The sequence below is a fragment of the Mercenaria mercenaria genome, chromosome 9 (assembly GCF_021730395.1).
Source record: "Mercenaria mercenaria strain notata chromosome 9, MADL_Memer_1, whole genome shotgun sequence".
Lineage (NCBI taxonomy): Eukaryota > Metazoa > Mollusca > Bivalvia > Venerida > Veneridae > Mercenaria > Mercenaria mercenaria.
The window spans coordinates 23910122-23937209 of NC_069369.1; the positions used below are offsets into that span (position 1 = coordinate 23910122).

A 27088-nucleotide genomic window follows, 5' to 3' on the forward strand; every position below is an offset into this window, starting at 1 on the left:
TAAGTGTAAACCGGTCTCCTTTTTCCCAGTATTGTATAAGACTTTTTGCAAAGTAACTTCAGCAGTTGAGCATCGTATTCAAAAAGTAAATACTGTGAAATCATTTAATTTCATGGTCACAAAATTCTGTGGTTTCGGCCAAAACGACCAATTCTTTGGGATACATCATGGACTTTGACCTTAGAACATAAAATGAATATAAATTTTCATTTGCTATTTGGGATTTCATTTCATGTATTGACCCAACCCTGAAATCCTTGAAAATTAGTCATTATTTCGAAATATGCATAATTATCATCATTGTATAACACTATTAACCAGTATATTCTCCTACATTGTGACAGGGTTTAAAGAAGTTGGGCCACTCTATTGAAACATCATACTCCAACATCCAGAAACTTGTTGTGAAACATTTACAAACGTAAGCATATGTTATTTGTTAAAAAAGTACTTAAATTTCTAAACTTCTAAGTGCACTACATGTACTTTGCTTAAGTAAACATTGATGTATTACATTAACTCTTAGCCTGCTGGCGGCAAATGATTATGCCTTTGCGACCAGTGCAGACCAAGATCAGCCTGCACATCCGTGCAGTCTGATCATGGTCTGCACTGTTCGCTATTCAGTCAGTAAATTTTCAATGAAAACCCCTTTGAATAATAAGTGGTACTGTCCAAATTGAAAGATGGACCAGTCCATTATAGAAATATAGCAGGGTAAGGGTTAACAGTAAAACTACATATAATTAGTTTACTGGTATTATATATCCATATGTATTTAAAGCTTATGATTTATTATACCATATTTGTATAGCACCCTTTTCATGATAAACATGTTCAAAGGTGCTTTACATACAATGGCAGTCAATCTGAATTCATCCTCTGCTAGTACAGACACAGAATGATCTGACTAGAGGGACAGAGCAAGAGAAAGCCCCCAGAAAAGAGAGATAGAAATCCGTTAAATACTGGCCTGTCCAGCTAACTTACTCTATTTCTTTCCAAATAGATAGTCTGGTACTCTAACAGCACCGATACACAAGAATCCATCATTCCTGGAAAGAACCAACATTTTGTCAGCTTCATTTCATCTTAAAATATGTGCTGTATATTTCAGATTTAATCATCAGATGTCTAGGTTTAAGTACTTTTTAACGGCTGAATCACCACTCCCCTTAAACTGTTTGATTATATCTATTGAATGGATTTCAGAACACGTTTTTGCACAGTTCAGAATATTTTCATTATTCTAACAGAAAGTAATATTCCTTCTACTCTGTAGTGTAAGCCAGGCCATTGTGTATCATTTGAGTGAATTGAAAGGAATGTCGAAATGTTATGAGAAGTTTGGGGTTCTTGGTGTGGACGAAAAAACGATCCATAAGGCATTAATGGCCTCTGGATCATTCGTACTTAAAACTAGTGAACTTCAACAGTAAGTTAGATTTTTTGTTATTTTGCTTTTACTTTCATTCAAGATGCATGAAAAAGCATGTCCTTCATGAATTATAATGCCTTCCCCTCAAATAAAAAAACAACAAAATTTCTGAATTTTAGGTTTTCGAAGAATTTTCTTTAAAAAAAAAGCCTTGGTAACAAACAATTCATAATGCTTATGACTGGTTCCGGATGCTTTGATTTGTGAAAAATAGCATGCCTAATAAAACATAAGAATCATTCTAGGTATTGCGTTTGATAAACTTCACTCTTAATTTCTAGACACAGGGTAAATCACAATGCAAGCAGACTGCTAAAATTTGAGGTTGTGCGCACAGAATATTCACTACTTTCAACAGTAAAAGCCACTTATTTGGATTGCAGAAACTGAGCTGCAGCGTTTATTATAAGGCAATAAAAAACACAGAAATCCTTTTGTCAAAATATAGAACTTATATCAGCCAGTGCTTTTTGTTTGTACATTTGTACTTTACAAAGCAATTCATATACTGTTGTCTCTGTTTTGTTCGGACACTTACAATTGACTGCATGACACTTGAACTCCATTGAAAAAGAATTGCTCAAAACATATTTAAAGGTTAATACTAGTACACATAATTTTTCTATTTGCTAGGGTAATTGATGGCAGTATTAAGAATTTTAAAGCTTTCTTCAGATGGCTGTATGTAGGTGAGTAGAATTTAAAATATTTAGTTTGATATGTACATGTTTAACAAAATGCCATATCTACTAAACGGTTTTCAACAAAATGTTGTTCACCCATTGAGAATATGTCCTAATACTTTACCTGGATTATGTAAGCTTTATAAGAAATATGGGAATGATTATCAGAGAAAAATGCTAAGCTTTATTGCAGACAGATTATCTGACTTAGTTTTTTTTTATGTGTGTGGGGTGGGATTGGGGGCTTATTTTGACATTTTGAATTTTAAAAAATAGAGTAAAATGTATTAGATTTTTTTCAAATACAATTCTATATACATATTGAGAAAAGGATAATATTGTGAAAATATCTTGAGTGTATTTGAAATGAAACATTTTTTTTATTTTCGTTTTCAGTTATTTTGAGATTATCTGATGAAAAACCACCACCTGAACTTAGTAAGGTAAGTCACATATGTAAAATATCTAGAAGCAGATTTATGCAAATGAAGCAAAATTAATTCATGGTTAAGATAAAAATATTGTTTGTGTTACTCTAAGGTTGGGGTAGTTAAATATTTGTCTTCTTTAATGCAGACCTGACAGTGAAAGGAAAAAGTAACAGTCAAATATACTTCTTTTGTTTGTTTGTTTGTTTTGGGTTTAACGCCGTTTTTCAACAGTATTTCAGTCATGTAACGGCGGGCAGTTAACCTAACCAGTGTTCCTGGGTTCTGTACCAGTACAAACCTGTTCTCCGCAAGTAACTGCCAACTTCCCCACATGAATTATCAGAGGTGGAGGACTAATGATTTCAGACACAATGTCGTTTATCAAATAGTCACGGAGAACATACGCCCCGCCCGAGGATCGAACTCGCGACCCCGCGATCCGTAGACCAACACTCTTACCTACTGAGCTAAGCGGGCGGGCTCAAATATACTTCTGATTTTAATTTTGATGAGCTCAAAGTATAAAGTGATTTAATCATAATTCCTAGTGAAATAAATACATGTACTTTGAATTTGTGGCGCTGCTGCAGTTACTGTGCGTGTACTGGTATTAATTTATGCTTTGAGGCTGAAATTTTCAACTTGCTCTGACATAAAAAAAAATTGTTAAAATTAGCACAGAACTTAAAAAAAATCTTAGGAGATAATTTTTCTCAAAAACATTTCAGCAGTATAAATTTATTTTAAACAATCTTATGGCAAGTTGAATATTAATGGTTCACAAAAACAGTTTGTGTTAGAGATTCATCCTCTACTGCTGATTCAAGTAGAGAAGTTGGCAGTTACTTGCAAAGAACAGGAAATTACTTGTACAGAATCCAGGAACACTGCTAAGGTTAACTGCCCACCATTGCATAACTGAAATAGTGTTTGAAATCTCTACTTAACCCAAAACAGACAAACACATTTAAGGTGAAAAATGAAGTTGTTTAAAAAAAGTATTGTAATTTGTAAAGGGTTCCTCTGTAAGAAAGAAAAGCAGGCAGCATGAGATTTTTTTCAAAATGATGAAAAAAACTCAAACATTCTGTTGAGTTTTTGCTAATATTTAATTCTTGTTTTCACTTGTCTTTTTAGCTCACCTGTCACATAGTGACAAGGTGAGCGTTTGTGATCACCCTTCGTCCGTTGTCCGTCGTCAGTCTGTCCGTGCGTCCGTCAACAATTTCTTGTCTGCATTATAGAGGTTTCATTTATGATTTTATTTTAACCAAACTTGCACACAACTTGTATCACCATAAGATCACGGTTCCTTTCTTGAACTGGCCAGATCCCGTAATGGGTTTCAGAGTTATGGCCCCTGAAAGGGCCAAAATTAGCTATTTTGACCTTGTCTGCACTATAGCAGCTTTATTTTTGTTTTGATTTTTACCAAACTGGCACACGACTTGTATCACCATAAGATCTTGCTTCCTTTCTTGAACTGGCCAGATTCCATTATGGGTTTCAGAGTTATGGCCCCTGAAAGGGTCAGAATTAGCTATTTTGACCTTTTCTGCACAATAGCAGCTTCATTTATGATTTGAATTTAATCACAAACTTGCACAAAACTTGTGTCACCATAAGATCTCGGTTCCTTTCAAATAACTGGCCAGATCCTATAATGGGTTCCAGAGTTACGGCCCCTGAAAGGGCCAAAATTAGCTATTTTGACCTTGTCTGCACAATAGCAGCTTCATTTATGATTTGATTTTAACCAAACTGGCACACAGCTTGTACCGCCACAAGATCTTGCTTCCTTTCTTGAACTGGCCAGATTCCTTCATGGGTTCCAGAGTTATGGCCCCTTAAAGGTCCAAAATTGGCTATTTTGGCTTTTGCAGCCATATAGAGACTTCATTTATGGTTTTATTTGATACAAACTTCCAAAATATCTTCAACAACAATAAATCTTGGATTCCGTGACAAATCAGATCCAATTGTAGGTTCCAGAGTTATTTTATATCTGATTACCTCCCCTGATTGTAATCAAAATGGATTTATATCAGTAAGTACTTATAGGACTTATTTGAAATTTCATTATTAGCTCATCTGATTTTTTGAAAAAAAATGATGAGTTATTGTCATCACTTGAGCGGTTGTCGGCGTCGGCGTCTGCGTCGGCGTTGCCTGGTTAAGTTTTATGTTTAGGTCAGCTTTTCTCCTAAACTATCAAAGCTATTGCTTTGAAACTTGGAATACTTGTTCACCATCATAAGCTGACCCTGTATAGCAAGAAACATAACTCCATCTTGCTTTTTGCAAGATTTATGGCCCCTTTTGTACTTAGAAAATATCAGATTTCTTGGTTAAGTTTTATGTTTAGGTCAACTTTTCTCCTAAACTATCAAAGCTTTTGCTTTGAAACTTGGAATACTTGTTCACCATCATAAGCAGACCCTGTACATCAGAAACATAACTCATCTTGCTTTTTGCAAGAATTATTGCCCCTTTTGGACTTAGAAAATCAGTTTTCTTGGTTAAGTTTTATGTTTAGGTCAGCTTTTATCCTAAACTATCAAAGCTATCCTTTAAAACTTGCAACACTTGTTCACCATCATAAGCTGACCCTGTACAGCAAGAAACATACTCCATCCTGCTTTTTGCAAGATTTATGGCCCCTTTTGGACTTAGAAAATATCAGATTTCTTGGTTAAGTTTTATGTTTAGGTCAACTTTTTCTCTTAAACTATCAAAGCTATTGCTTTAAAACTTGCAACTCTTGTTCACCATCATAAGCTGACCCTGTACAGCAAGCAACATAACTCCATCCTGCTTTTTGCAATAATTATTGCCCCTTTTGGACTTAGAAAAATCATTTTCTTGGTTGAATATTATGTTTAAGTCAACTTTTCTCATAAACTATCAAAGCTATTGCTTTAAAACTTGCAACAGTTTTTCACCATCATAAGTGGACACTGTACATCAAGAAACATAACTCTATCCTGCTTTTTGCAAGAGTGATGGCCCTTTTTAGACTTAGAAAATCATGGGTAGGACAATATTTCTATTATACAAAAAAAATCAGATGAGCGTCAGCACCCGCAAGGCGGTGCTCTTGTTGTTATTAGTTGGACTGAGACAATCAGGGTAGATAACTATGGACTGATTTTATGTCAAATTACCTCCCTTCGTTTCAAATTAAAATAGGTATATCTCTGTAACTAATGAAGATACTGATCTGAAATTTCATTTATGTCAACAGATTTAATTGGCTGATCCTTCTTTTGTTTACTTACAATATTTTTATTTTTTTTTAATTTCTTCCCTTTTACGTTACTATAAATAGCTTATTTTTATTAACTTTTTTATTATTGACCGTAGGGAAAAACGGAGACCACTTTTCTGTGGTACAACATGGATGGTACCTCTAATTTTTAGGTGTATTTTGACATATCTGTACCTTGTAAGAATTTTTTTTTCTTTTTGGTTAAATTTCTTCCCTTTGTTGTTCCTGTCCTTTGGACTTAGATATTTTTTCTGAGGGCCTTCTTGTCCTCAAGTGCAATGATAACAGGTGAGCGATATAGGGCCATCATGGCCCTCTTGTTATTGCTTAATGTTCAGACATACATTAATTTACAAAAGCCTTTGTAAAACAAGAGAATGTTCAAATTGGTCATAGTGAATGAGAAGTTTTATGCATGGAAAATGGACATCAGAAAATGTCCCCAATAATAATGCATTTACTGCAACCTTATTCAAAGTGTTTTTCTTTTCCAAATTTCAGATGACCCAGCATGACGTTAATTTTGTAGCAGATTTCCTGACAGATAATTTTGCCCAATTTACTCCTGTAAGTTATAAAAACATATAATCTTTCCGTGTAATGTTGGTTTTCAATCTCTTTTTCCAATTTTAGCGGTTTTGACCCTTACACAGAAAAAATATCCATTAATAAAGGACTACATTTTGCAACGTCTGTCAAGAATAGTTGCATATATACTGCAGCTCACTGAATTCATTTACCACACATTGCAATAAAATATGTAATAAAAATTGCATGGAATTTGTGGGGATGAATTTGAAATTAATTTGTTTAACACAGGTACCAAAATTTATTAAATCTAAACATAGTAAGTTGGACAAGTTAATGATGTGGACAAGTGAAAAACATACATTGCAAAATGTAAGCTATGTTTCATTTATATTCTTTTAAAGACATTTATTTTTGTGACCCCCCCTCCCCACACACACACCCATGAGTGGTGGGGGCATATAGATTTGCTCTTGTCCGTCCTTCTGTCTGTCCTTCCGAAAATGTGTCGCGTCTAGCTCCAAAAGTATTTGACCTAGAGTCACAAAACTTTACAGGAATGTTGGTCAGCATGTGTAGTTGTGCACCTGGGGTTTCGCGGCCGGATTCATTTAGTATTGTAGGAGTTATGGCCCCTGACTGTAAAAATTGGTCATTTTAGTGTTGTGTCATGCCTAGCTCCAAAAGTATTTGACCTAAAGTCACAAAACTTTACAGGAATGTTGGTCAGCATGTGTAGTTGTGCACCTGGGATTTTGCATCCAGATTTATTCAGTTGTGTAGGAGTTATGGCCTCTTGACTTAGTAAAAAAACAATCATAAAACATTATAGGATTGTTTTATAGCCTGTGAAGTGTTCTCTTTAGGATTTTACTCAGCTAGGCCAGAGTTAGGGCTAACTAAGTGAAAAATACACATAAGGTTCTTAAGTTTGTGTTGCAAACATCTTAAAAATTATTTAACCTGAGTCATAAAACTATGTTACAGTGGCAGGAGGGGGGGCACTTGTGTCCTATGGACACACATCTAGTTTTAATTTATTTCATTTGAAGAAAAAAGAAATTTATGTTTTCAATTTATTCCATTTGAAAAGAAGAGAAATTTATGTTTTGAATTTATTCCGTTTGAAAAAAAAGAGAAATTTATGTTTTGAATTTATTCCGTTTGAAAAAAAAGCTAAAATACCAGACTACATACACCTGGGTGGTTAATTGATAGAACATCATGTCAGATGGTAGTTCTGATAATAATTATGATATAAAATCAGATCATCAGTAAAATTTTGTTGTTTTTATGATAAGAATAAGTTGGTATGCTAGAATATTTTGAATGTATGGCTTGTGAGATGTATAGGACTATGTGTAAAGGTAACAGCAGTTTTGTGAGTATCAAATTTTGGGAATACAGTCAGTGAATATAGCTTAAATAAAGCCCTCGCAAAAAATTATGTGTATATAGTAGCTGAATATAGATTAGATAATGTTGTTTTTTGTTTTTTTTTTGTTTGTTTTTGTTGTTTTTTTTTGCTAATATCCTTGAAAAGATTAACTTACTCGCTAATTAAGAAAGTTGTGTATGTAAGACAGTATTATCTTGAATTTATAAACAGCTATGAACTGTATATCTTACAGAGGGAAGAGGAAGAGTCTATAGAAGACCTTAGAGCTGTCTCACCCACAGATAAAAAACCAGGCTTCAAACTGGAAAAAGTAGGCCAGGTGAGTTTATGGTTAAAGTGTTTTATTTGTTACATAGATTATGGAGTCTTTCAGTCTGGTAATTGAACACCCACAAACTGTGAAGATGTGTGTGCAGTGGCCAGCCTATGGAAAATCATCTGATTCAGGTAACATTTTTATGTGCACTGTACCAAAATGTTTTATAGGTTGGTCACCCTGTTAGAGAGAGGTAAAATATGTCAGCTTTGACTATAAAATAACATGATCCTGCTAGGGTTTTATCAAAAATGAAATTTATATTGAGAGCACATATTTAATAGACATTATGCACTGAAGTAAGATTTTTTAGATTCTTTTAGGTGTTTAGGATATAGATATATTATCCGAATGTCATATTTGTGTCGAATTATTTTCAGTATTTAAAGAAAGAGAACCTTAGTTACCCTGCTGATATATCTAATAACCCATGGATACAGTTTTGCAGAGCAAATTACAGTCTTAAAGGTACAGTGTAGCCTCTGCATGGACTTGTACATGTTTGTATATAATATTTTCAATAGCCTTGGTGGCTGAAAGGTAGCTGGCTTCAAATGACTTTCCCCTTGCCGAAGTGGGTTCAAAACCTTGTTTGGGATTTAGAATTTCTCATATGATGCAGCCATCCAGCTGGCTTACAGAAGGTTAGTTGTTCTACCAAGGTCTGCCTATATGCCATTGCTGAAACAGTAGCCGGAAAGGCACTTGTGATCTTCCCTCCACCATCGGAAGCTGGAATAGTCACCATGTGGCGTAATTGCTTATGTGTGTCTCTAAACCGAGCTAAAAAGTGTATGTTTTGAAATGTCTGTATCAACCCATAGAAGGTAAATTGTCACTGCTCATTATTATTTTCTCTGTAAACAGTGAGTTTTTTTAGATGAAGAGTTTCAGTTATGCTCTTTTGGTTGCTGATGAGGGTAATATGTGCGGCTGTCTTAAATCAAAATTATTAGGATTTTCTCTTTGATGACTTTTACACTTGATCATGTGCATTTAGAAATAGAGTGTGCTTTAGGTAAAACATTGTAAAAGACTTAACTACTTTTGAAATTAAAAGTGATTAAATGAAGCTCTTACTTGAATAATTTTGTCTAAACTGTAGCGAGTCATAAAGAATAATGATTGTTATTGTTATGATTATAAGTGATGACATTTTGAATAAATTTATTATAGGATAAAATATGGATTAATAAAAAAATTATGCGCTTGCTTCTTGAAAAATGAACCTGCCAAAAAAAAAGCCAAAAAAAATGTTTGTTCACTTGCTCAGTTTTTTAGCTCACCTGTCACATAGTGACAAGGTGAGCTTTTGTGATCACGCAGCGTCCGTTGTCCGTGCGTGCGTGCGTCCGTAAACTTTTGCTTGTGACCACTCTAGAGGTCACATTTTTTGTGGGATCTTTATGAAAGTTGGTCAGAATGTTCATCTTGATGATATCTAGGTCAAGTTCGAAACTGGGCCACGTGCCATCAAAAACTAGGTCAGTAGGTCTAAAAATAGAAAAACCTTGTGACCTCTCTAGAGGCCATATATTTCACAAGATCTTCATGAAAATTGGTCAGAATGTTCACCTTGATGATATCTAGGTCAAGTTCGAAACTGGGTCACGTGCCATCAAAAACTAGGTCAGTAGGTCTAAAAATAGAAAAACCTTGTGACCTCTCTAGAGGCCATATATTTCATAAGATCTTCATGAAAATTGGTCAGAATGTTCACCTTGATGATATCTAGGTCAAGTTCGAAAGTGGGTCACATGCCTTCAAAAACTAGGTCAGTAGGTCAAATAATAGAAAAACCTTGTGACCTCTCTAAAGGCCATATTTTTCATGGGATCTGTATGAAAGTTGGTCTGAATGTTCATCTTGATGATATGTAGGTCAAGTTTGAAACTGGGTTACGTGTGGTCAAAAACTAGGTCAGTAGATCTAAAAATAGAAAAAACTTGTGACCTCTCTAGAGGCTATATATTTCATGAGATCTTCATGAAAATTGGTCAGAATGTTCACCTTGATGATATTTAGGTCAAGTTCGAAACTGGGTCACGTGCCATCAAAAACTAGGTCAGTAGGTCTAAAAATAGAAAAACCTTGTGACCTCTCTAGAGGCCATATATTTCATAAGATCTTCATGAAAATTGGTCAGAATGTTCACCTTGATGATATCTAGGTCAAGTTCGAAACTGGGTCACGTGCCTTCAAAAACTAGGTCAGTAGGTCAAATAATAGAAAAACCTTGTGACCTCTCTAAAGGCCATATTTTTCATGGGATCTGTATGAAAGTTGGTCTGAATGTTCATCTTGATGATATCTAGGTCAAGTTTGAAACTGGGTTACGTGTGGTCAAAAACTAGGTCAGTAGATCTAAAAATAGAAAAAACTTGTGACCTCTCTAGAGGCTATATATTTCATGAGATCTTCATGAAAATTGGTCAGAATGTTCACCTTGATGATATCTAGGTCAAGTTCGAAAGTGGGTCACGTGCCGTCAAAAACTAGGTCAGTAGGTCAAATAATAGAAAAACCTTGTGACCTCTCTAGAGGCCATATTTTTCATGGGATCTGTATGAAAGTTGGTCCGAATGTTCATCTTGATGATATCTAGGTCAAGTTCGAAACAGGGTCATGTGCGGTCAAAAACTAGGTCAGTAGGTCTAAAAATAGAAAAACCTTGTGACCTCTCTAGAGGCCATACTTTTGAATGGATCTCCATAAAGATTGGTCAGAATGTTCATCTTGATGATATCTAGGTCAAGTTCGAAAGTGGGTCACGTGCCTTCAAAAAGTAGGTCAGTAGGTCAAATAATGAAAAAACGTTGTGACCTCTCTAGAGGCCAAATTTTTCATGGGATCTGTATGAAAATTTGTCTGAATGTTTATCTTGATGATATATAGGTTGAGTTTGAAACTGGGTCATCTGCGATCAAAAACTAGGTCAGTAGGTCTTGAAATAGAAAAACCTTGTGACCTCTCTAGAGGCCATACCCTTGAATGGATCTTCATGAAAATTGGTCAGAATATTTACCTTGATGATATCTAGGTCAAGTTTGAAACTGGGTCACATGCCTTAAAAAACTAGGTCAGTAGGTCAAATAATAAAAAAACCTTGTGACCTCTCTAGAGACCATACTTTTCATGGGATCTATATGAAAGTTGGTCTGAATGTTCATCTTGATGATATCTAGGTCAAGTTTGAAACTGGGTCAACTGCAGTCCAAAAATTAGGTCAGTAGGTCTAAAATTATTAAAATGTTTTGACCTCTCTAGAGGCCATTTTTTTCAATGGATCTTCATGAAAATTGATCTGAATGTTCACCTTGATGATATCTAGGTCAATTTCGAAACTGGGTCACGTGCGGTCAAAAACTAGGCCAGTAGGTATAAAAATAGAAAAACCTTGTGACCTCTCTAGAGGCCGTATTTTTTTTAATGAGATCTTCATGAAAATTAGTGAGAATGTTCACCTTGATGATATCTAGATAAAGTTCAAAACAGGGTCATGTACCTTCGAAAACTAGGTCAATAGGTCAAATAATAGAAAAACCTTGTGACCTCTCTAGAGACCATATTTTTCAATGGATCTTCATGAAAATTGGTCAGAATTTTTATCTAGATAATATCTAGGTCAGGTTCAAAACTGGGTCACATGAGCTCAGAAACTAGGTCACTATGTCAAATTATAGAAAAAACGTCATACTCAAAACTGGGTCATGTGGGAAGAGGTGAGCGATTCAGGACCATCATGGTCCTCTTGTTTTTTTAACTTTTCGAAGAACAATTTATTAATTTGATGCAGCGTTTTGATTGATATTTTATTTTCAGACAGTAAGATTCTGTACCCAGTTGAGACAAATAAATCCTTGATACAGCTTCAGGAAGCTTTGGAACATGATATATACCACACCCTACATAAACCTGCTGTAAGTTTTGATATTAGCCACACTACATAAACTTGCTGTAAGTTTCGATATATACCACACTCTACATAAACCTGCTGTAAGTTCTGATAAATATACCACACTCTACATAAACCTGTTGTACTCTTCGATATATACCACACTATACATAAACCTTCTGTAAGTTCTGATATATATACCACACTCTACATAAACCTGCTGTAAGTTCTGATATATACCACACTCTACATAAACCTGCTGTAAGTTTTTATATATACCACACTCTACATAAACCTGCTGTAAGTTCTGATATATACCACACTCAACATAAACCTGCTGTAAGTTCTGATATATACCACACTCTGCATAAACCTGCGGTAAGTTCCGATATATAAGTTTCCATATATACCACACTCTACATAAACCTGTTGTACGTTTGGATATATACCACACTCTACATAAACCTGTTGTACGTTTCGATATATATACCACATTCTACATAAACCTGTTTTACTCTTCGATATATACCACACTATACATAAACCTACTGTAAGTTCTGATATATACTACACTCTACATAAACCAGCTGTAAGTTCTGATATATAGCACATTCAACATAAACCTACTGTAAGTTCTGATATATACCACACTCTACATAAACCAGCTGTAAGTTTCGATATATACCACACTCTACATAAACCTGCTGTAAGTTTCGATATATACCACACTCTACATAAACCTACTGTAAGTTCTGATATATATACCACTGTGGTATTACCACACTCTACATAAACCTGCTGTAAGTTTCAATATATACCACACTCTACATAAACCTGCTGTAAGTTTCGATATATACCACACTCTACATAAACCTGCTGTAAGTTCTGATATATACCACACTATACATAAACCTGCTGTAAGTTTCGATATATACCGCACTCTACATAAACTTGCTGTAAGTTTCAGTGTATACCACACTCAACATAAAGCTGCTGTAAGTTTCGATTTATACCACACACTAAATAAACCAGCTGTAAGTTTCAATATATACCACACACTTTACATAAACCTGCTGTAAGTTTCGATATATACTACATCTGCATAAATCTTATGTAAGTTCTGATATATTCCACACATAAATCTGCTGTAAGTTTCAGTGAATACCACACTTTACATTACTCTGCTGTAAGTTTTGATATATTCCACATTCTACAGAAATCTACTGTAAATTCTGTTATAGACCACATCCTACATGCCTAAATTTGCTCAACCTGTTTCAAAAATTATCATCAGGAGGGTTACAAACAATATGGTGTCAATGTCATACAAGTGGTCACATGTACGATGTCAACTGTACATGTATATAAAGATTACTGTATATAAACCTGTGAACTTTGATATTTATGGGTCTGTAAAATTTACATTGTTACATCCAGATATCTTTACATCAAAAGTTGACTTTTTTGGCACAATAAACCAGAAATAGAAACTGAGAGTAATGCACTTGATTAATTTGTAATGTGCATAGAATAGGTTGATTAAAAGAGCTGTCAGTTTCTAATTCCCCTCCTAGACAAGATTTTCCTAGTCAGAATAATATGCCAGATTCAGGATAACTTGCTAAGACTATGTTGTGTTCTCTTGACAGGTGACGGTAGGACAGACCCTGCAAAGTGTATCAACAATGTTTCTGTTTTCAGCACAGGCAAAGTAAGTGTATATAATAATGTTCTCCAGTACAGTGTTCATTTTTTTTCTGTGAGATGTCTCTAATAAGTGTTAACAATTTATTCAAAGAAAAGTTCAGAACATTTATTGAATTTCATATCAAATAGAACTAGTGTAAGATATATATGAATGTTATAGTACACTTTGGAGTTTTAAGGGGAAAAACCAACTTTTTTGTTGAGTTGCCTTTTTAAAACCAGAAATTTGTAATTATTGTCTCTTAAAATTGCAGTGTTCTTATGAAATAAGTTATGTGTTTTCAGGGATGAGAATGGAAAACATTTTATTCAAAGAACTGCACAGTAAGTTTAAACTGAATGATTTCTTACATCATTTATTGTACCCCCCGATAACAAAGTTGTAAGGGGGGGTATACTGGTTTCAGGTTGTCTGTCTGTCCGTCTGTCTGTCTGTCTGTCTGTCCGTCTGTCCGTAGACGCAATCTTGTGCGCACCATCTCTCCTTATCCCCTTGACAGAATTTAATGAAACTTCACACAAGTGATCAGTACCAACAGTAGTTGTGCATGGGGCATGTTAGGTTCTTTTAGAAAAAAAATTTGCAGAGTTATGGAACTTTGTTTTTTTGTTACTATACTATATACTTAGACACAGTCTTGTGCGCACCATCTCTCCTCATCCCCTTGACACAATTTAATGAAACTTCACACAAGTGATCAGTACCAACAGTAGTTGTGCATGGGGCATATTAGGTTCTTTTAGAAAAAAAATTTGCAGAGTTATGGGACTTTGTTTTTTTGTTACTATACTATATACATAGACACAATCTTGTGTGCACCATCTCTCCTCATCCCCTTGACAAAATTTAATGAAACTTCACACAAGTGATCAGTAACAACAGTGGTTGTGCATGGGGCATGTTAGATTATTTCAGAAAAAAAATTTGCAGAGTTATCATGGTTATGGGACTTTGTTTTTTTTGTTACTATACTATATTCATAGACACAATCTTGTGCACACCATCTCTCCTCATCCCCTTGACACAATTTAATGAAACTTCACACAAGTGATCAGTACCAACAGTAGTTGTGCATGGGGCATATTAGGTTCTTTTAGAAAAAAAATTTGCAGAGTTATGGGACTTTGTTTTTTTGTTACTATACTATATACATAGACACAATCTTGTGTGCACCATCTCTCCTCATCCCCTTGACAAAATTTAATGAAACTTCACACAAGTGATCAGTAACAACAGTAGTTGTGCATGGGGCATGTTAGATTATTTCAGAAAAAAAATTTGCAGAGTTATCATGGTTATGGGACTTTGTTTTTTTTTGTTACTATACTATATTCATAGACACAATCTTGTGCACACCATCTCTCCTCATCCCCTTGACACAATTTAATGAAACTTCACACAAGTGATCAGTAACAACAGTAGTTGTGCATGGGGCATGTTAGGTTCTTTCAGCGACAAAAATTGCAGAGTTATGGGACTTTGTTTCTTGTTAACATACTATGTACATACAGTCTACATATGCAATCTTGTGCGTGCCTAATCTACCAAACCCTTACACACAATTTAATGAAACTTCACACAAGTGATCAGTACCAACCCTAGTTGTGCATGGTGCATGTTACATTCTTTTAGATAAATATTCTGCATAGTTGTGGGACTTTGTTTTTTGTTACTATACTGTATACATACAGTCTATATACATACAGTCCACATAATTATGCAATCTTGTGTGCGTCAAATTGCAATGTACCGTAGATACCCATGTATAATGCGCACCCGTGTATAATGCGCACCCCCGATCTTAGTCCAAAATCCTGGGAAAAAAAAAAAAAAAAAATTTTTTGGTCAATTTTGAGGTGGATGGAAAACGAAAGTAGAGTTTACATCGACACCGGTAATAAATTTTATCTCCGCGGTGGAGAGCAGCATCGGTCTCACGGTATTATCGATTTTTGTTTTCTCGAAAATAAAACCAGTAAATTATTGTTATATTTGTTGTTTTACCTTTTTTAATTCACTATTTTGAATAAATAAATAGCAGCTGATTCAATATTTCGGAATGGTATCTTTCAAAATGACATGAGCTTCTCAATTTAAACTGATAACAAAAGGTGTGATAGTCTTTTTGTCACGATCATAAAGCCAGTAATTACCGGCAATCAACGTGTCACCTCGTGTCAATTATGTTGTTCACAGTTTGATCTCGGTTAAAGATAATTCCCGATCTTTAATTAGTAACATAATTTTGTGATTATAAACATTTCTTTCGTCAAAATACTTTTAAATTTATATGAAATTAATTTTGTTTGAAAAGAAAAATAAACAATTCGATCTTTTACGGAACGTAATGGCAATCTTAGATTTTAGCGGAGACAGTAAGCGCGGGGAGTAGTTTCCCTTTACCAAAATGGCGAACATCGGTAACAAACTTGTTTTGAAGTTGGAAAATTGTCTATACCTGTGTATTATGCGCACCCACGATTCGGGGGTGGTCCCGGGGGTCAAAAAACTGCGCATTATACATGGGTATCTACGGTACTGTGTCAGTGCATGCGGGGGGTACATTCATCACCTTTAGTGATAGCTCTAGTTATACAACAATTATTGTTGAAATTTTAATAAAAGCCTGTTGGGGCCTGTGCCAGAAAAGTGAATACATATGTACATGTAGGATATTAATTATACATGTCAGTAAGGGCTTATTGGGTTAAAATTCTTAGCATCACAGTTTAAATCATATATAGTGTCCATAAAACACGTAAAATTTTACTTTTGCATTCAAACTTGTGTACCTCTGTGTATAGAGCCAGTTGAACAATTGTAGTGGATGTTTGTTATTACATATTGCATACTTCAGGTAAGTGTGCACCTACACATTGAAATCTCAAATGTTTTTGTCTGTATGATGTTTAAAGAATTTGGTTGCAGTTATACATTCTACAATATTTCAGATTCACAGCAGGACAGCCCTCGCTGTTGTATACAGCATTTACAGCAGAATTCCTCCCTTGTGATAAACTTTATATACTTACACAGCCTACAAACAGTTACAGGTATGTTTTAGCTTGACTATTCTTAAAATAAAAAAGTGCTCATATTGGATTGAAACTTCATGCAAGGCTTCCTAGTCATCAGACTTATTGAAATAGAGAAGTTAGGTAACTCTTGACTTAATTTAATGTAAATTTTGATCCTTTTTTGACTTACAAAGTTTGGTTGAAGTTTTCCATACAACTTTCACACTATAGTTCTGTAACACCAATATATATTGAATGGAAATTTCACACAATGCTTCTTAAACTTCAGACCTTCTCACATAACCAAGTTTCATAACTCTTAATTGATTTTAGTAGGAGTAATTGACCTTCGTCAATGTAAAAAGTTTGGTTCAAGTTTTACTTGCAACTTACTGTCAAGCTATATCTGTCTTGGCTACATAATATTGAATTGAAAGGCATTCTTCCCTTCAAACTTGCTTATAAAACCAAGTTAGAGAACTCAAGTTTAAAATCTATTAAAATTATTGCCCTTTGTCTAAGAAAATTTTGTTGGAGTTTTGCATGAGGTTGTTAGAATTACCATAATAAAATTTTAAATTGTAAATAAATAGCTTGGTTATGTAAGTCTTGCCTGACTATAATGAAAGTTATGACCCCTGTTTATCTTAGATATCAGTCTCTGCAAGTATCTTTGTTAACCAGTCCTAGCAAAAATGTGTTTATTAACCAGTCTAAACAAAGAGTATTTGTTAACCAGTTGCAGAAAAAGTGTATTTGTTAACCAGTCTGTTTTATTAAGTTCATGATTTTGTGCTTCATGATTAGATGAGAGATACTTATTAAACCCAGATTTTGCATCTGTTTTATTTTCAGGTCTTTTTAATAGCAAAACTTCCAAAGAGCATTCATTTCATCAGTCTTGAGCATTAAAGTTCAGCCAATAGCTTTTTGTTTACTTGTGTTTGAATTGCAGTGTTTCAGAAAATATGAGGATTACGTCAGTCAAGTTCTCCTGTCTCACAAGACCTGACCCAAATAGCAGCAGTACCAGCACGGATTCCACACAGTCAAGGTAATTTCATATTTGTTTTCATGTGTTAAAACTGGAGTGGAATGAACATTTTCTGTGCCTAAAATACTTGCAAGTTGACATAAAATGTACTTAAATGCCAATACAGATGCAAGTTCTACTATGCTGAATTTTGTCCGATAATTGCTATAAGAATGGTTGCTGTTGTTTTCAAGGTCATGTATACACTACATATGTCTTAACCATTACCCTGCTAAATTTCTACAATGAAATTGTCAATCTTTCAATTTGACAGTACCTTAACTATTAAAAGGGATACTTACCAAAAAGATACTGACTGAATGGCAAACAGTGCAGATCATGATCAGACTGCACATCCATGCAGGCTGATCATGATCTGCACTGATCGCAAAGACAGAATCAATCGTATCCAGCATGATGAGGATTAATTGTAAATTGAATGATCAAGATAGGATCTCTTTAGAATGAAATTAGTTTGTCAGGATTCACTTTCAAACTTCAGCATTCATCTATTCATGCAAATACACAGTAATATTAGAAAATTTATTTTAATGGCATTTAGTATTTATGCTTTTACAGTGAAACACATCTTACTGGAGCCATTTTCCTTGTATTTTGCATGTTTAGTCCACTAGAAACTCTGAATAAGTCAGACACTTTGTTTATCCCCTTATTGCCTTGAGTGATCATATCTTTGTACAAAGCAAGGATACCTAAGAAAACAACGTAAATTCATATCAAATGCTACTATAAAGGGGCATGAACCCATATTGATGTCAAATTTTGGTAATTTGAAGGTACTATTATTTGTTAGTAATTGTAAATAAATACCGGTAGTAAAACCAAGATTTTTTAGTGAACATGAGCTCTTGACGTTTCTGTTGTTATGTACTCAGTTCTTCCTACAGTTTCTATCCAATTAAAATGAAACTTGATGTACATTATCAACATGATGTAGACATGCACATATTGTTGGGACTGTCATGTTTGATTCTTTTCTTGGGTTACAGCCCTGTTATGGACTTTACTCAACAATCTACCACGCATTTTCAGGGGGTATGTGTTATAGAATGTTAACATCATTCTTTTTGAAACTGCTTTGAGCACATTTTTCTTTACCTATAACACAAAACATAAACATGCTATTATGATAAACTGCTGTACACAGTTTTATTACTTCTTCCAGCAGCGGGAGTCTAAGTGTGTTAGATATAGCCTGTTACGATGATAAACATTTGTCAGTGCTGTTAGCTGAAGACACAGATGATCGTACTCCTGTGCTGATGCAGTTACCCCTTGACTTGATAACGGAAGAGAATTTCATAACTGTGTCGGGAACTGCAGGAGTAAATACTCGCTCGGATATGTAAGTTCAGTAATATATTATATTAACCCTTATCATGCTACATTTCTGTAATGAACTTGTCCATCTTTCAATTTGGACAGTACCATTTACTGTTAAAAGGGGTGCATATAAAAAAAAATACTGTCTGAATAGTGAAAAGTGCAGACCATGGTCAGACTGCATGGATGTGCAGGCTGATCATGATGAGCTGCACTGGTCGCACAGACAGGATCAATTGTGTCCAGCATGATAAGGGTTAAGTGTTTGTGAAAAATACTGAATCTGTTCATTTCAATGCATCTCAGATGCTTTATTCTTTTCAAAACAGTGTTTTCATTATTTACACATGGGAAACAATTTATATGTGAATAATTAAAAACTGAATATTCTGTTTTTCAGAGTTAATGTAAATTAAACAATCAGATATGATCAGCAGATACATGAATTGCACTAGTGATTTATGGTTTATTAGTCAATACTATTCTGTCCTTCGTTTTTCAAGAAATTTAACAAAAATAAATTCATTTCTTATACTTATTCTAGGATAGAATTCCTAGGTTGACGTACCATCATATAACCTAAGCTTTCATGTTTAAAAGAAAATAAAAACACTTCCGATTATAAACACAAGTTTATTTTTTGTTTAGGGTAAGTGTGGATTGAAAGACGGTCATAGTGGCTTACAACTTCAAACGTTAAATGGTGATTGAAGTTGAAAATCCTCACAAAGGGTGCGACCCGGGCATGCCTTAGATAATTTGAACCTCGTTGCGCCAAAGCCAGGTAGAACCAGGCACCACCTTTGGTACCATATAAAAACCAGGTACTTCCATGTACCATTTACAAACCAGGTACCCATTTTGTACCATATACGAACCAGGTACTTCCATGTACCATATGGTACTTCCATGTACCATATACGAACCCGGTACCCATTTTGTACCATACACGGACCAGGTACTTCCATGTACCACAAAACGAACCCGGTACCCATTTTGTACCATATACGAACCAGGTACTTCCATGTACCTTATACAAACCAGGTACCCCTTTGGTACCATACAATAACCAGGTACACCATGTACCATATACGAACCAGATACCATTGGCGCAACATAAACCTAATAACAACAAATGTAACCTATGTAAATGGTTGAGCAACTATAAGAACGCCTAGCCCTTTTCGCTCTCTGGCCAATTCTTATATGCTCGAAAAAATGAACCAGAAAAAATTGAATTTTGAACCCACGAGTGTCACCAACCCCGGTAAATGGCGGCGGCTGGTCAGGGACCCATGAGTATGCAAAAAGATTTAGTAATTGACAGTTAACAACTCAGTATGGCATGCCCTAGTCGCACCCAGACGTAAGAATTTTCCGCCAGTATGACAGAAGAAAAATTAGAAGAGAGAAAATAAATAAAAGAGATGAAAGTAAAAGAAAATATTTAGAGTTTAAAGTTATAAGTTCTGGTACCGGCTTAAGGTAACAAGCTAAGCAATTTTAAAATGACAAACAGGAATATATGTATCTCCTTGACGCAATCACTTCACATTATTTATAACTTTCACCATGTACATCTGATTTACAAATGGTATAAGTAATCATAATCATAAACTAGGCAAAATGTCTTAGAGTCAAGTGTTTCAAATAAGCACCTTTAAACCTAAGTAAAAGTTAACAAACAGGAATATATGTATCTCCTAAACGCAGGCACTTCACATCATTTCTAAATGTCACCATGTACATCTGATTACAAATGGTGTAAGTAATCAAAATCATAAATTAGGCAAAGATGTCTTAAAGTGTCAAGTTCTTTAAATAAGCACATTTAAACACAAGTAAAAGTTAACGCTGGTGAATGTTAACGGTCAATATAGATATTTTGAACCAGTACAGAATACATTTCCATCACAGTGTCACCGGTTTCATCGTATCCTGTGATCCTTCCGAATAAGGCTGAATGATATAATCATTGGCTTCTGAACGATACTGTGATGTTGAACTTCAAAAGTAGCATATTGTGTCGATTCTGTCTGGTTATAGCGTTTCTTGACTCATGTGCTTTAACATCTGATGCCATAAAAAGTAAAGCATTCTGAAAGAGTAAGAACAACTCGGCAGCAAAAAAGTAACAAGAATGTTGCAAAAATAGGCAAGTATTGCATATAACGTGTAACTGCCTTAATACTTTACCATTATAATTATTGATTGAAAATCTATAGTATCATAAAACAAACGAAATAGTATTTAAATTATGCTAAAAAAGGGGTGCGGTGGGCGGGTTGTTCTTAAAACGGCCTCGTGCTGAATGGCAAATCGGAAGCACGGCAAACCCGTGACTTTACTTATAAATTATCGTCTGCTACGAAATCTCGCGATACATACCATAGCAACGACTTAGCGTTATGACAACCGATGCAAAATTACATACAAACAATTAAATCGGAATTTAGCCAGAATAAACAAGATTAATTGGAAAGATTAATCTATATTATTCTAGGATAGAATTCCTAGGTTGACGTACCATCATATAACCTAAGCTTTCATGTTTAAAAGAAAATAAAAACACTTCCGATTATAAACACAAGTTTATTTTTTGTTTAGGGTAAGTGTGGATTGAAAGACGGTCATAGTGGCTTACAACTTCAAACGTTAAATGGCGATTGAAGTTGAAAATCCTCACAAAGGGTGCGACCCGGGCATGCCTTAGATAATTTGAACCTCGTTGCGCCAAAGCCAGGTAGAACCAGGCACCACCTTTGGTACCATATAAAAACCAGGTACTTCCATGTACCATTTACAAACCAGGTACCCATTTTGTACCATATACGAACCAGGTACTTCCATGTACCATATGGTACTTCCATGTACCATATACGAACCCGGTACCCATTTTATACCATACACGGACCAGGTACTTCCATGTACCACAAAACGAACCCGGTACCCATTTTGTACCATATACGAACCAGGTACTTCCATGTACCTTATACAAACCAGGTACCCCTTTGGTACCATACAATAACCAGGTACACCATGTACCATATACGAACCAGATACCATTGGCGCAACATAAACCTAATAACAACAAATGTAACCTATGTAAATGGTTGAGCAACTATAAGAACGCCTAGCCCTTTTCGCTCTATGGCCAATTCTTATATGCTCGAAAAAATGAACCAGAAAAAATTGAATTTTGAACCCACGAGTGTCACCAACCCCGGTAAATGGCGGCGGCTGGTCAGGGACCCATGAGTATGCAAAAAGATTTAGTAATTGACAGTTAACAACTCAGTATGGCATGCCCTAGTCGCACCCAGACGTAAGAATTTTCCGCCACAAAATAACAAAGAAATAACTTAAATTTCTTTTTATTTCCCCCAATATTCTTACAATACTAGTTATAGAACACGTTCATTCAATGAATCCCATGGTAATATTCCAAAACGGACTGAACCGTTATTATCCGAGAGCAAGCAATTGTATCGCGTGCTTTAAGCCCTAAAGACGCACACTTCTCTTGCACCAGCAAGCGACGGACAAATTACTGGGTAACTTCGGGTTAACCTTATAAAGTCTCCGATTATTCTTCGTTAAACAGATGACATTAATACTGAATGTGTGACATGCAAATCCTGGGTGTATGACATATGACAACGAGCGCCACCTGCATAAAACCTTATGGTACTTCTATGTACCATATACGAACCCGGTACCCCATTGGTACCATACACAAACCAGGTACTTCCATGTACCATATAAAAACCAGGTACCCATTTGGTACCATACAGTAACCAGGTATTTCCATGTACCATATACTTACCAGGTACCCCTTAGCCATAAAGACGGATCCCAAGATTCCCTTTCTAGCTAAATCAGTAGCCTTGCCAATACAAAAACTATGCGTTTAAAAGTTTTAGTCTTAACCTACGGAAAGATGTGCACTTGCGCAATATCACCGGAAATTGATATCGAGTAGCGTGATTACCATTTTTTTTTTTTATTATTATTATTATTATTAACAAATCGTGGGCCTTCCCAACTCGAACTTGCCTTCGAATGAGTTAGGGCCGACTCAGTTGTTAAATTCAAAAGGTATACTGATCGTATCGAAGTATAACAACGATTAGTTTCAAATGAATGCATTATGATTTGAACCGAATTGATACGTTCGAGAACAATGTTTTTAAATTGTATTGTTACATTGTGTTTCGCCGACGCGAAATAGTCAAGAAAAACATACAAACAAAGAAAAAGAAAACCATACAACTAGTCAGAACAAGGTCCGGAAAAGTTTGGACCAATAACCATTATATTAAACAAATTCCAAGTATTACCCTACAAGACCAAGTATGTTCAAGTTTTTAGAAGTGATACAAAGTACTGTTCAAGTTAGCAATGTATTATAAAATGCCTCGAATATCAAAACTTCGATTTTGAATAAAGTACTGTAATATCACATTATCATGTTATATGTTTTCTTATTGTTTCATTATTACTGTTCGTCTTCAAATAATTTGAAATGCTGCTGTACCAAATATCGCATTAGACCTATATATTGTTAAAATTTAAATTATTAGGGATGCATATTAGTTTTCAACTGTCAGACCGTTAGTTAGATCGCTCGCCCGCCACGTCATCTTTGTGCCTGAAGACGCCTTACTCGCGAAGCACTGCACCCAGGATGCTCAAACTTCACATGCTGAAAGTACTTATTGAGTATACGACCCCCGCGACCCCGGGGTCACCAGGTCAAAGGTCAGGGCCACAAGACCAAAGCGCTGTGGGGCACCATCCAACACCAGTGACAGCTCATGTTTTTATTTATTTATTTATTTATTTTTATAAAGAAACTAGCACCCGTATAAACATATATGTGGGCAATATCCCTACTCGCGTCAAACACTTTAATGACCAAAATAAATGAAGCAATTTCCGATTATTTCACGAATTGGACATAAATTCAAATAAAACTTAAATTTATCAGAAGAGGAATTCAATTCTTCATTGACTTATGTAAAAATAAAAAAAAAATACAAATTGTTCTGATGATATAAACCTATATCTGACTGTGCCTACCCGCAGGCGATAAAACCAGTAACGTATATATGACTGTGAACCATTATTTTGGTCCTTAATATAACAGTTTTGACGTTTGGACTGCCAGTCACAAACATACAACAATCCGACAGTCGAATTATTTTGACTGACAAGAACTGCTTATCCCTATATTTTCTAAAAACAACAATAATAAAATCAATTCAAACTTACCAAAACGTTACGACATCCTGTTAATACACTTTATGCTAAGTCGCAAAAATTCTATTTATAGACTCGTCAGCCAAATAGGGTGATCAAAATGATTTTACCTAGCTATATTTAGATCTGAATTACTATTTTTACTGAATAACACTAGCGAGGATAACGGACCATTCCATTATTAATCAAGGAAAGCGCACTACACAGTGTATGTACTTTAACATGTGTAAAATTTTGCCAAATAGCAGTTAACGCTAAGTTTTTAAATTGCTGCAATACGTTCATTATTTAATATTTTCCCATTCTGATTTTTGCATTTCGCAGTCCAACATCTGAGCTTTATGCATATAGTATGTTACATTTATTTACTTTTTGGACAAACGAAAAATTAAAGAACGCGCTGTATAAATTCGTAAGCATGCAATTTCATTAAAATCGACCGTTTTTGTAGAATTGTGTCTGTATTTCTTTCATTATCTTATTTTAACCGTTATAGAATTTCACAAGTGGTGATAGAAATATTAAACTTTTAATAGTAAAACGAGGTACCATGCGCGCGTTGTATATATACGCGGCGCCTACGGATCGCGATGTTTCTGTTTATTACTTGCGCAAAGCTGATACTTGCAACTGTGTTCGTCTGGTTGATTACTAAATTTCTACTCTACGGGTATTTCCTATAAAGGGCTCTTTCACGTACCTACTGCTTGCTACGGTCACCCGCCGGTCAATGCGTGCCGTCATAGCTCCCTATTCTAATTTATAAACAAACGTGGTGACCTAACTTTTGTGGGCAATAAATTTATTTGTTTAAAATATTTTGATAAAATTTCACGCAATTCCGATTTATAGGATACTGACTAATTTTAAATGGATTCAGCAGTTCACGCAATTTGTCTGGCTGAATTAAGGTATGTAACGTATCCCTTCGACGTTCGATTGAACCAATATTGTATTAACAGTTGTTTGAACGACATTCTATCGTACCGGTGTTTGAAACCTAGGAGTGAAATCCACTAACTCCACCGCACCCTTCAATTCGCCCCTACTTATTTATATATATATATATACACACATTGTGTGTGTTAAGCTCGAATGAACATGCAAAGTAATAACATTCTAAAGTAAACATGTAGTATTAATATTCTGCATCATAAAATCTGAGTAATAAAAAAGTCTCATTTCCTTTGTTTACGCGGTCCTATGTACCGCAATTTGAAACCGAATTGTAATCTTGATTACTACATTCAATAAAGGACATAATTTTCTGTCTTCCTATTACGAAATGACTACTGACACACGAGACCGTGAGACTCAAATAATTTGCTGGAAGTCGATAAAATTACCTCTAACATTCTCCATCCCATCTGCGACGTTTCTCTTATACCTTGCCGGTACCCAACACTTCTTGTTTTTTGCCACGTGGCATAACTATCGCTTAGCATATTTGGTATTTATGTCTTGTTCTTAAAACGGCCTCGTGCTGAATGGCAAATCGGAAGCACGGCAAACCCGTGACTTTACTTATAAATTATCGTCTGCTACGAAATCTCGCGATACATACCATAGCAACGACTTAGCGTTATGACAACCGATGCAAAATTACATACAAACAATTAAATCGGAATTTAGCCAGAATAAACAAGATTAATTGGAAAGATTAATCTATATTAAATTAGAGTTCCTTTCCATTTGCAAACAGTTACTGTTGTCCATCCGCCTGTCCATCTGCCTGACCGAATTTGTGTCGTGCATAACTCAAAAAGTGTTTGACCTAGAGTAATCAAACCTCAAAGGATACTAGTAGTTATTAAACATGTTAAGTTGTGCACCTGGTGTTTAACTGGGATATCAGACAGCCAGACTATAGTTATGGCCCTTGACTTAGACAAAGGGCCTAAAAGTTTATGTTGCATGTATGTAAATATGACCTAGGATTATGAAATATTACAAGAATATTATTCAGCATGTGAAGTTGTGCACTTTAGATTTTGTTAGAAATTTCACTCAGCCAACTCAGTAAGTGAAAAATATTCATAAAAAGACAAAGTGTTAGGTTGCATGTATCTTAATATGTATTTTGTGTAGGGTCATGAAACATAATGGAAATATTATTCACCATGTGAAGTTGCATACCTAGAATTCTGTTTGGGATTTTACTCAACCAGAACAAAGTTATGGTCCGTGATTTCATTGAAAATAAAAGTTTGTGATGCATACATCTTAAAAAAATTCACCTAGGATAATGGAACTATATTTGAATATGATTCAGCATGTAATTATGCACCCAAGTTTTTTTTCAATCTCCAAAACAAGAGTTATGGTCCTTGACTTAGTCAAAATATTGAAGTTTGTTTCCCCCTGTATCTCAAAATGTACTTGACCTAGAGTCATAAAACATTAGGGGATTGTTATATAGCATGCGAAGTTGTGCCCCAGGTGTTCTGTTTGGGATTTCAGTTAGCCAGACCAGAGTTTTGGTGAAAAATGACCTGGTGAAAAATACACATTAAGTGCTTAAAAGTTGTGTTGCATATCTTAACAATATTGCACCTAGACTCATGAAACCATGTAAGGTTAGGAGAAGTAGGGTCACCAGTGGTCAATGGACACATGTCTAGTTTTTAATAAACTGCAAATATTTTTTTAGCTCACCTGTCACAAAGTGACAAGGTGAGCTTTTGTGATCGCGCGGTGTCCGTCGTCCGTCATCCGTCCATGCGTGCGTCCGTAAACTTTTGCTTGTGACCACTCTAGAGGTCACAT

The 27088-nt window shown here is 35.2% G+C and overlaps 1 protein-coding gene across 1 annotated transcript in view; it reads left to right on the forward strand.

Annotated features, from left to right (window-relative positions):
- Window positions 1–27088, forward strand: part of LOC123546046 (anaphase-promoting complex subunit 4-like) — a 71807-nt gene that overhangs the window by 39825 nt on the left and 4894 nt on the right. Inside the window, exons 10-22 of the mRNA XM_053550463.1 lie at window positions 345–421; window positions 1283–1435; window positions 2072–2127; window positions 2518–2564; window positions 6322–6387; window positions 7980–8066; window positions 8444–8531; window positions 11886–11983; window positions 13608–13669; window positions 13951–13989; window positions 16618–16719; window positions 17639–17737; window positions 18903–19082. Coding sequence (XP_053406438.1) covers window positions 345–421; window positions 1283–1435; window positions 2072–2127; window positions 2518–2564; window positions 6322–6387; window positions 7980–8066; window positions 8444–8531; window positions 11886–11983; window positions 13608–13669; window positions 13951–13989; window positions 16618–16719; window positions 17639–17737; window positions 18903–19082 — 1154 coding nt within the window. The remainder of the gene's footprint in view (window positions 1–344; window positions 422–1282; window positions 1436–2071; window positions 2128–2517; window positions 2565–6321; window positions 6388–7979; window positions 8067–8443; window positions 8532–11885; window positions 11984–13607; window positions 13670–13950; window positions 13990–16617; window positions 16720–17638; window positions 17738–18902; window positions 19083–27088) is intronic.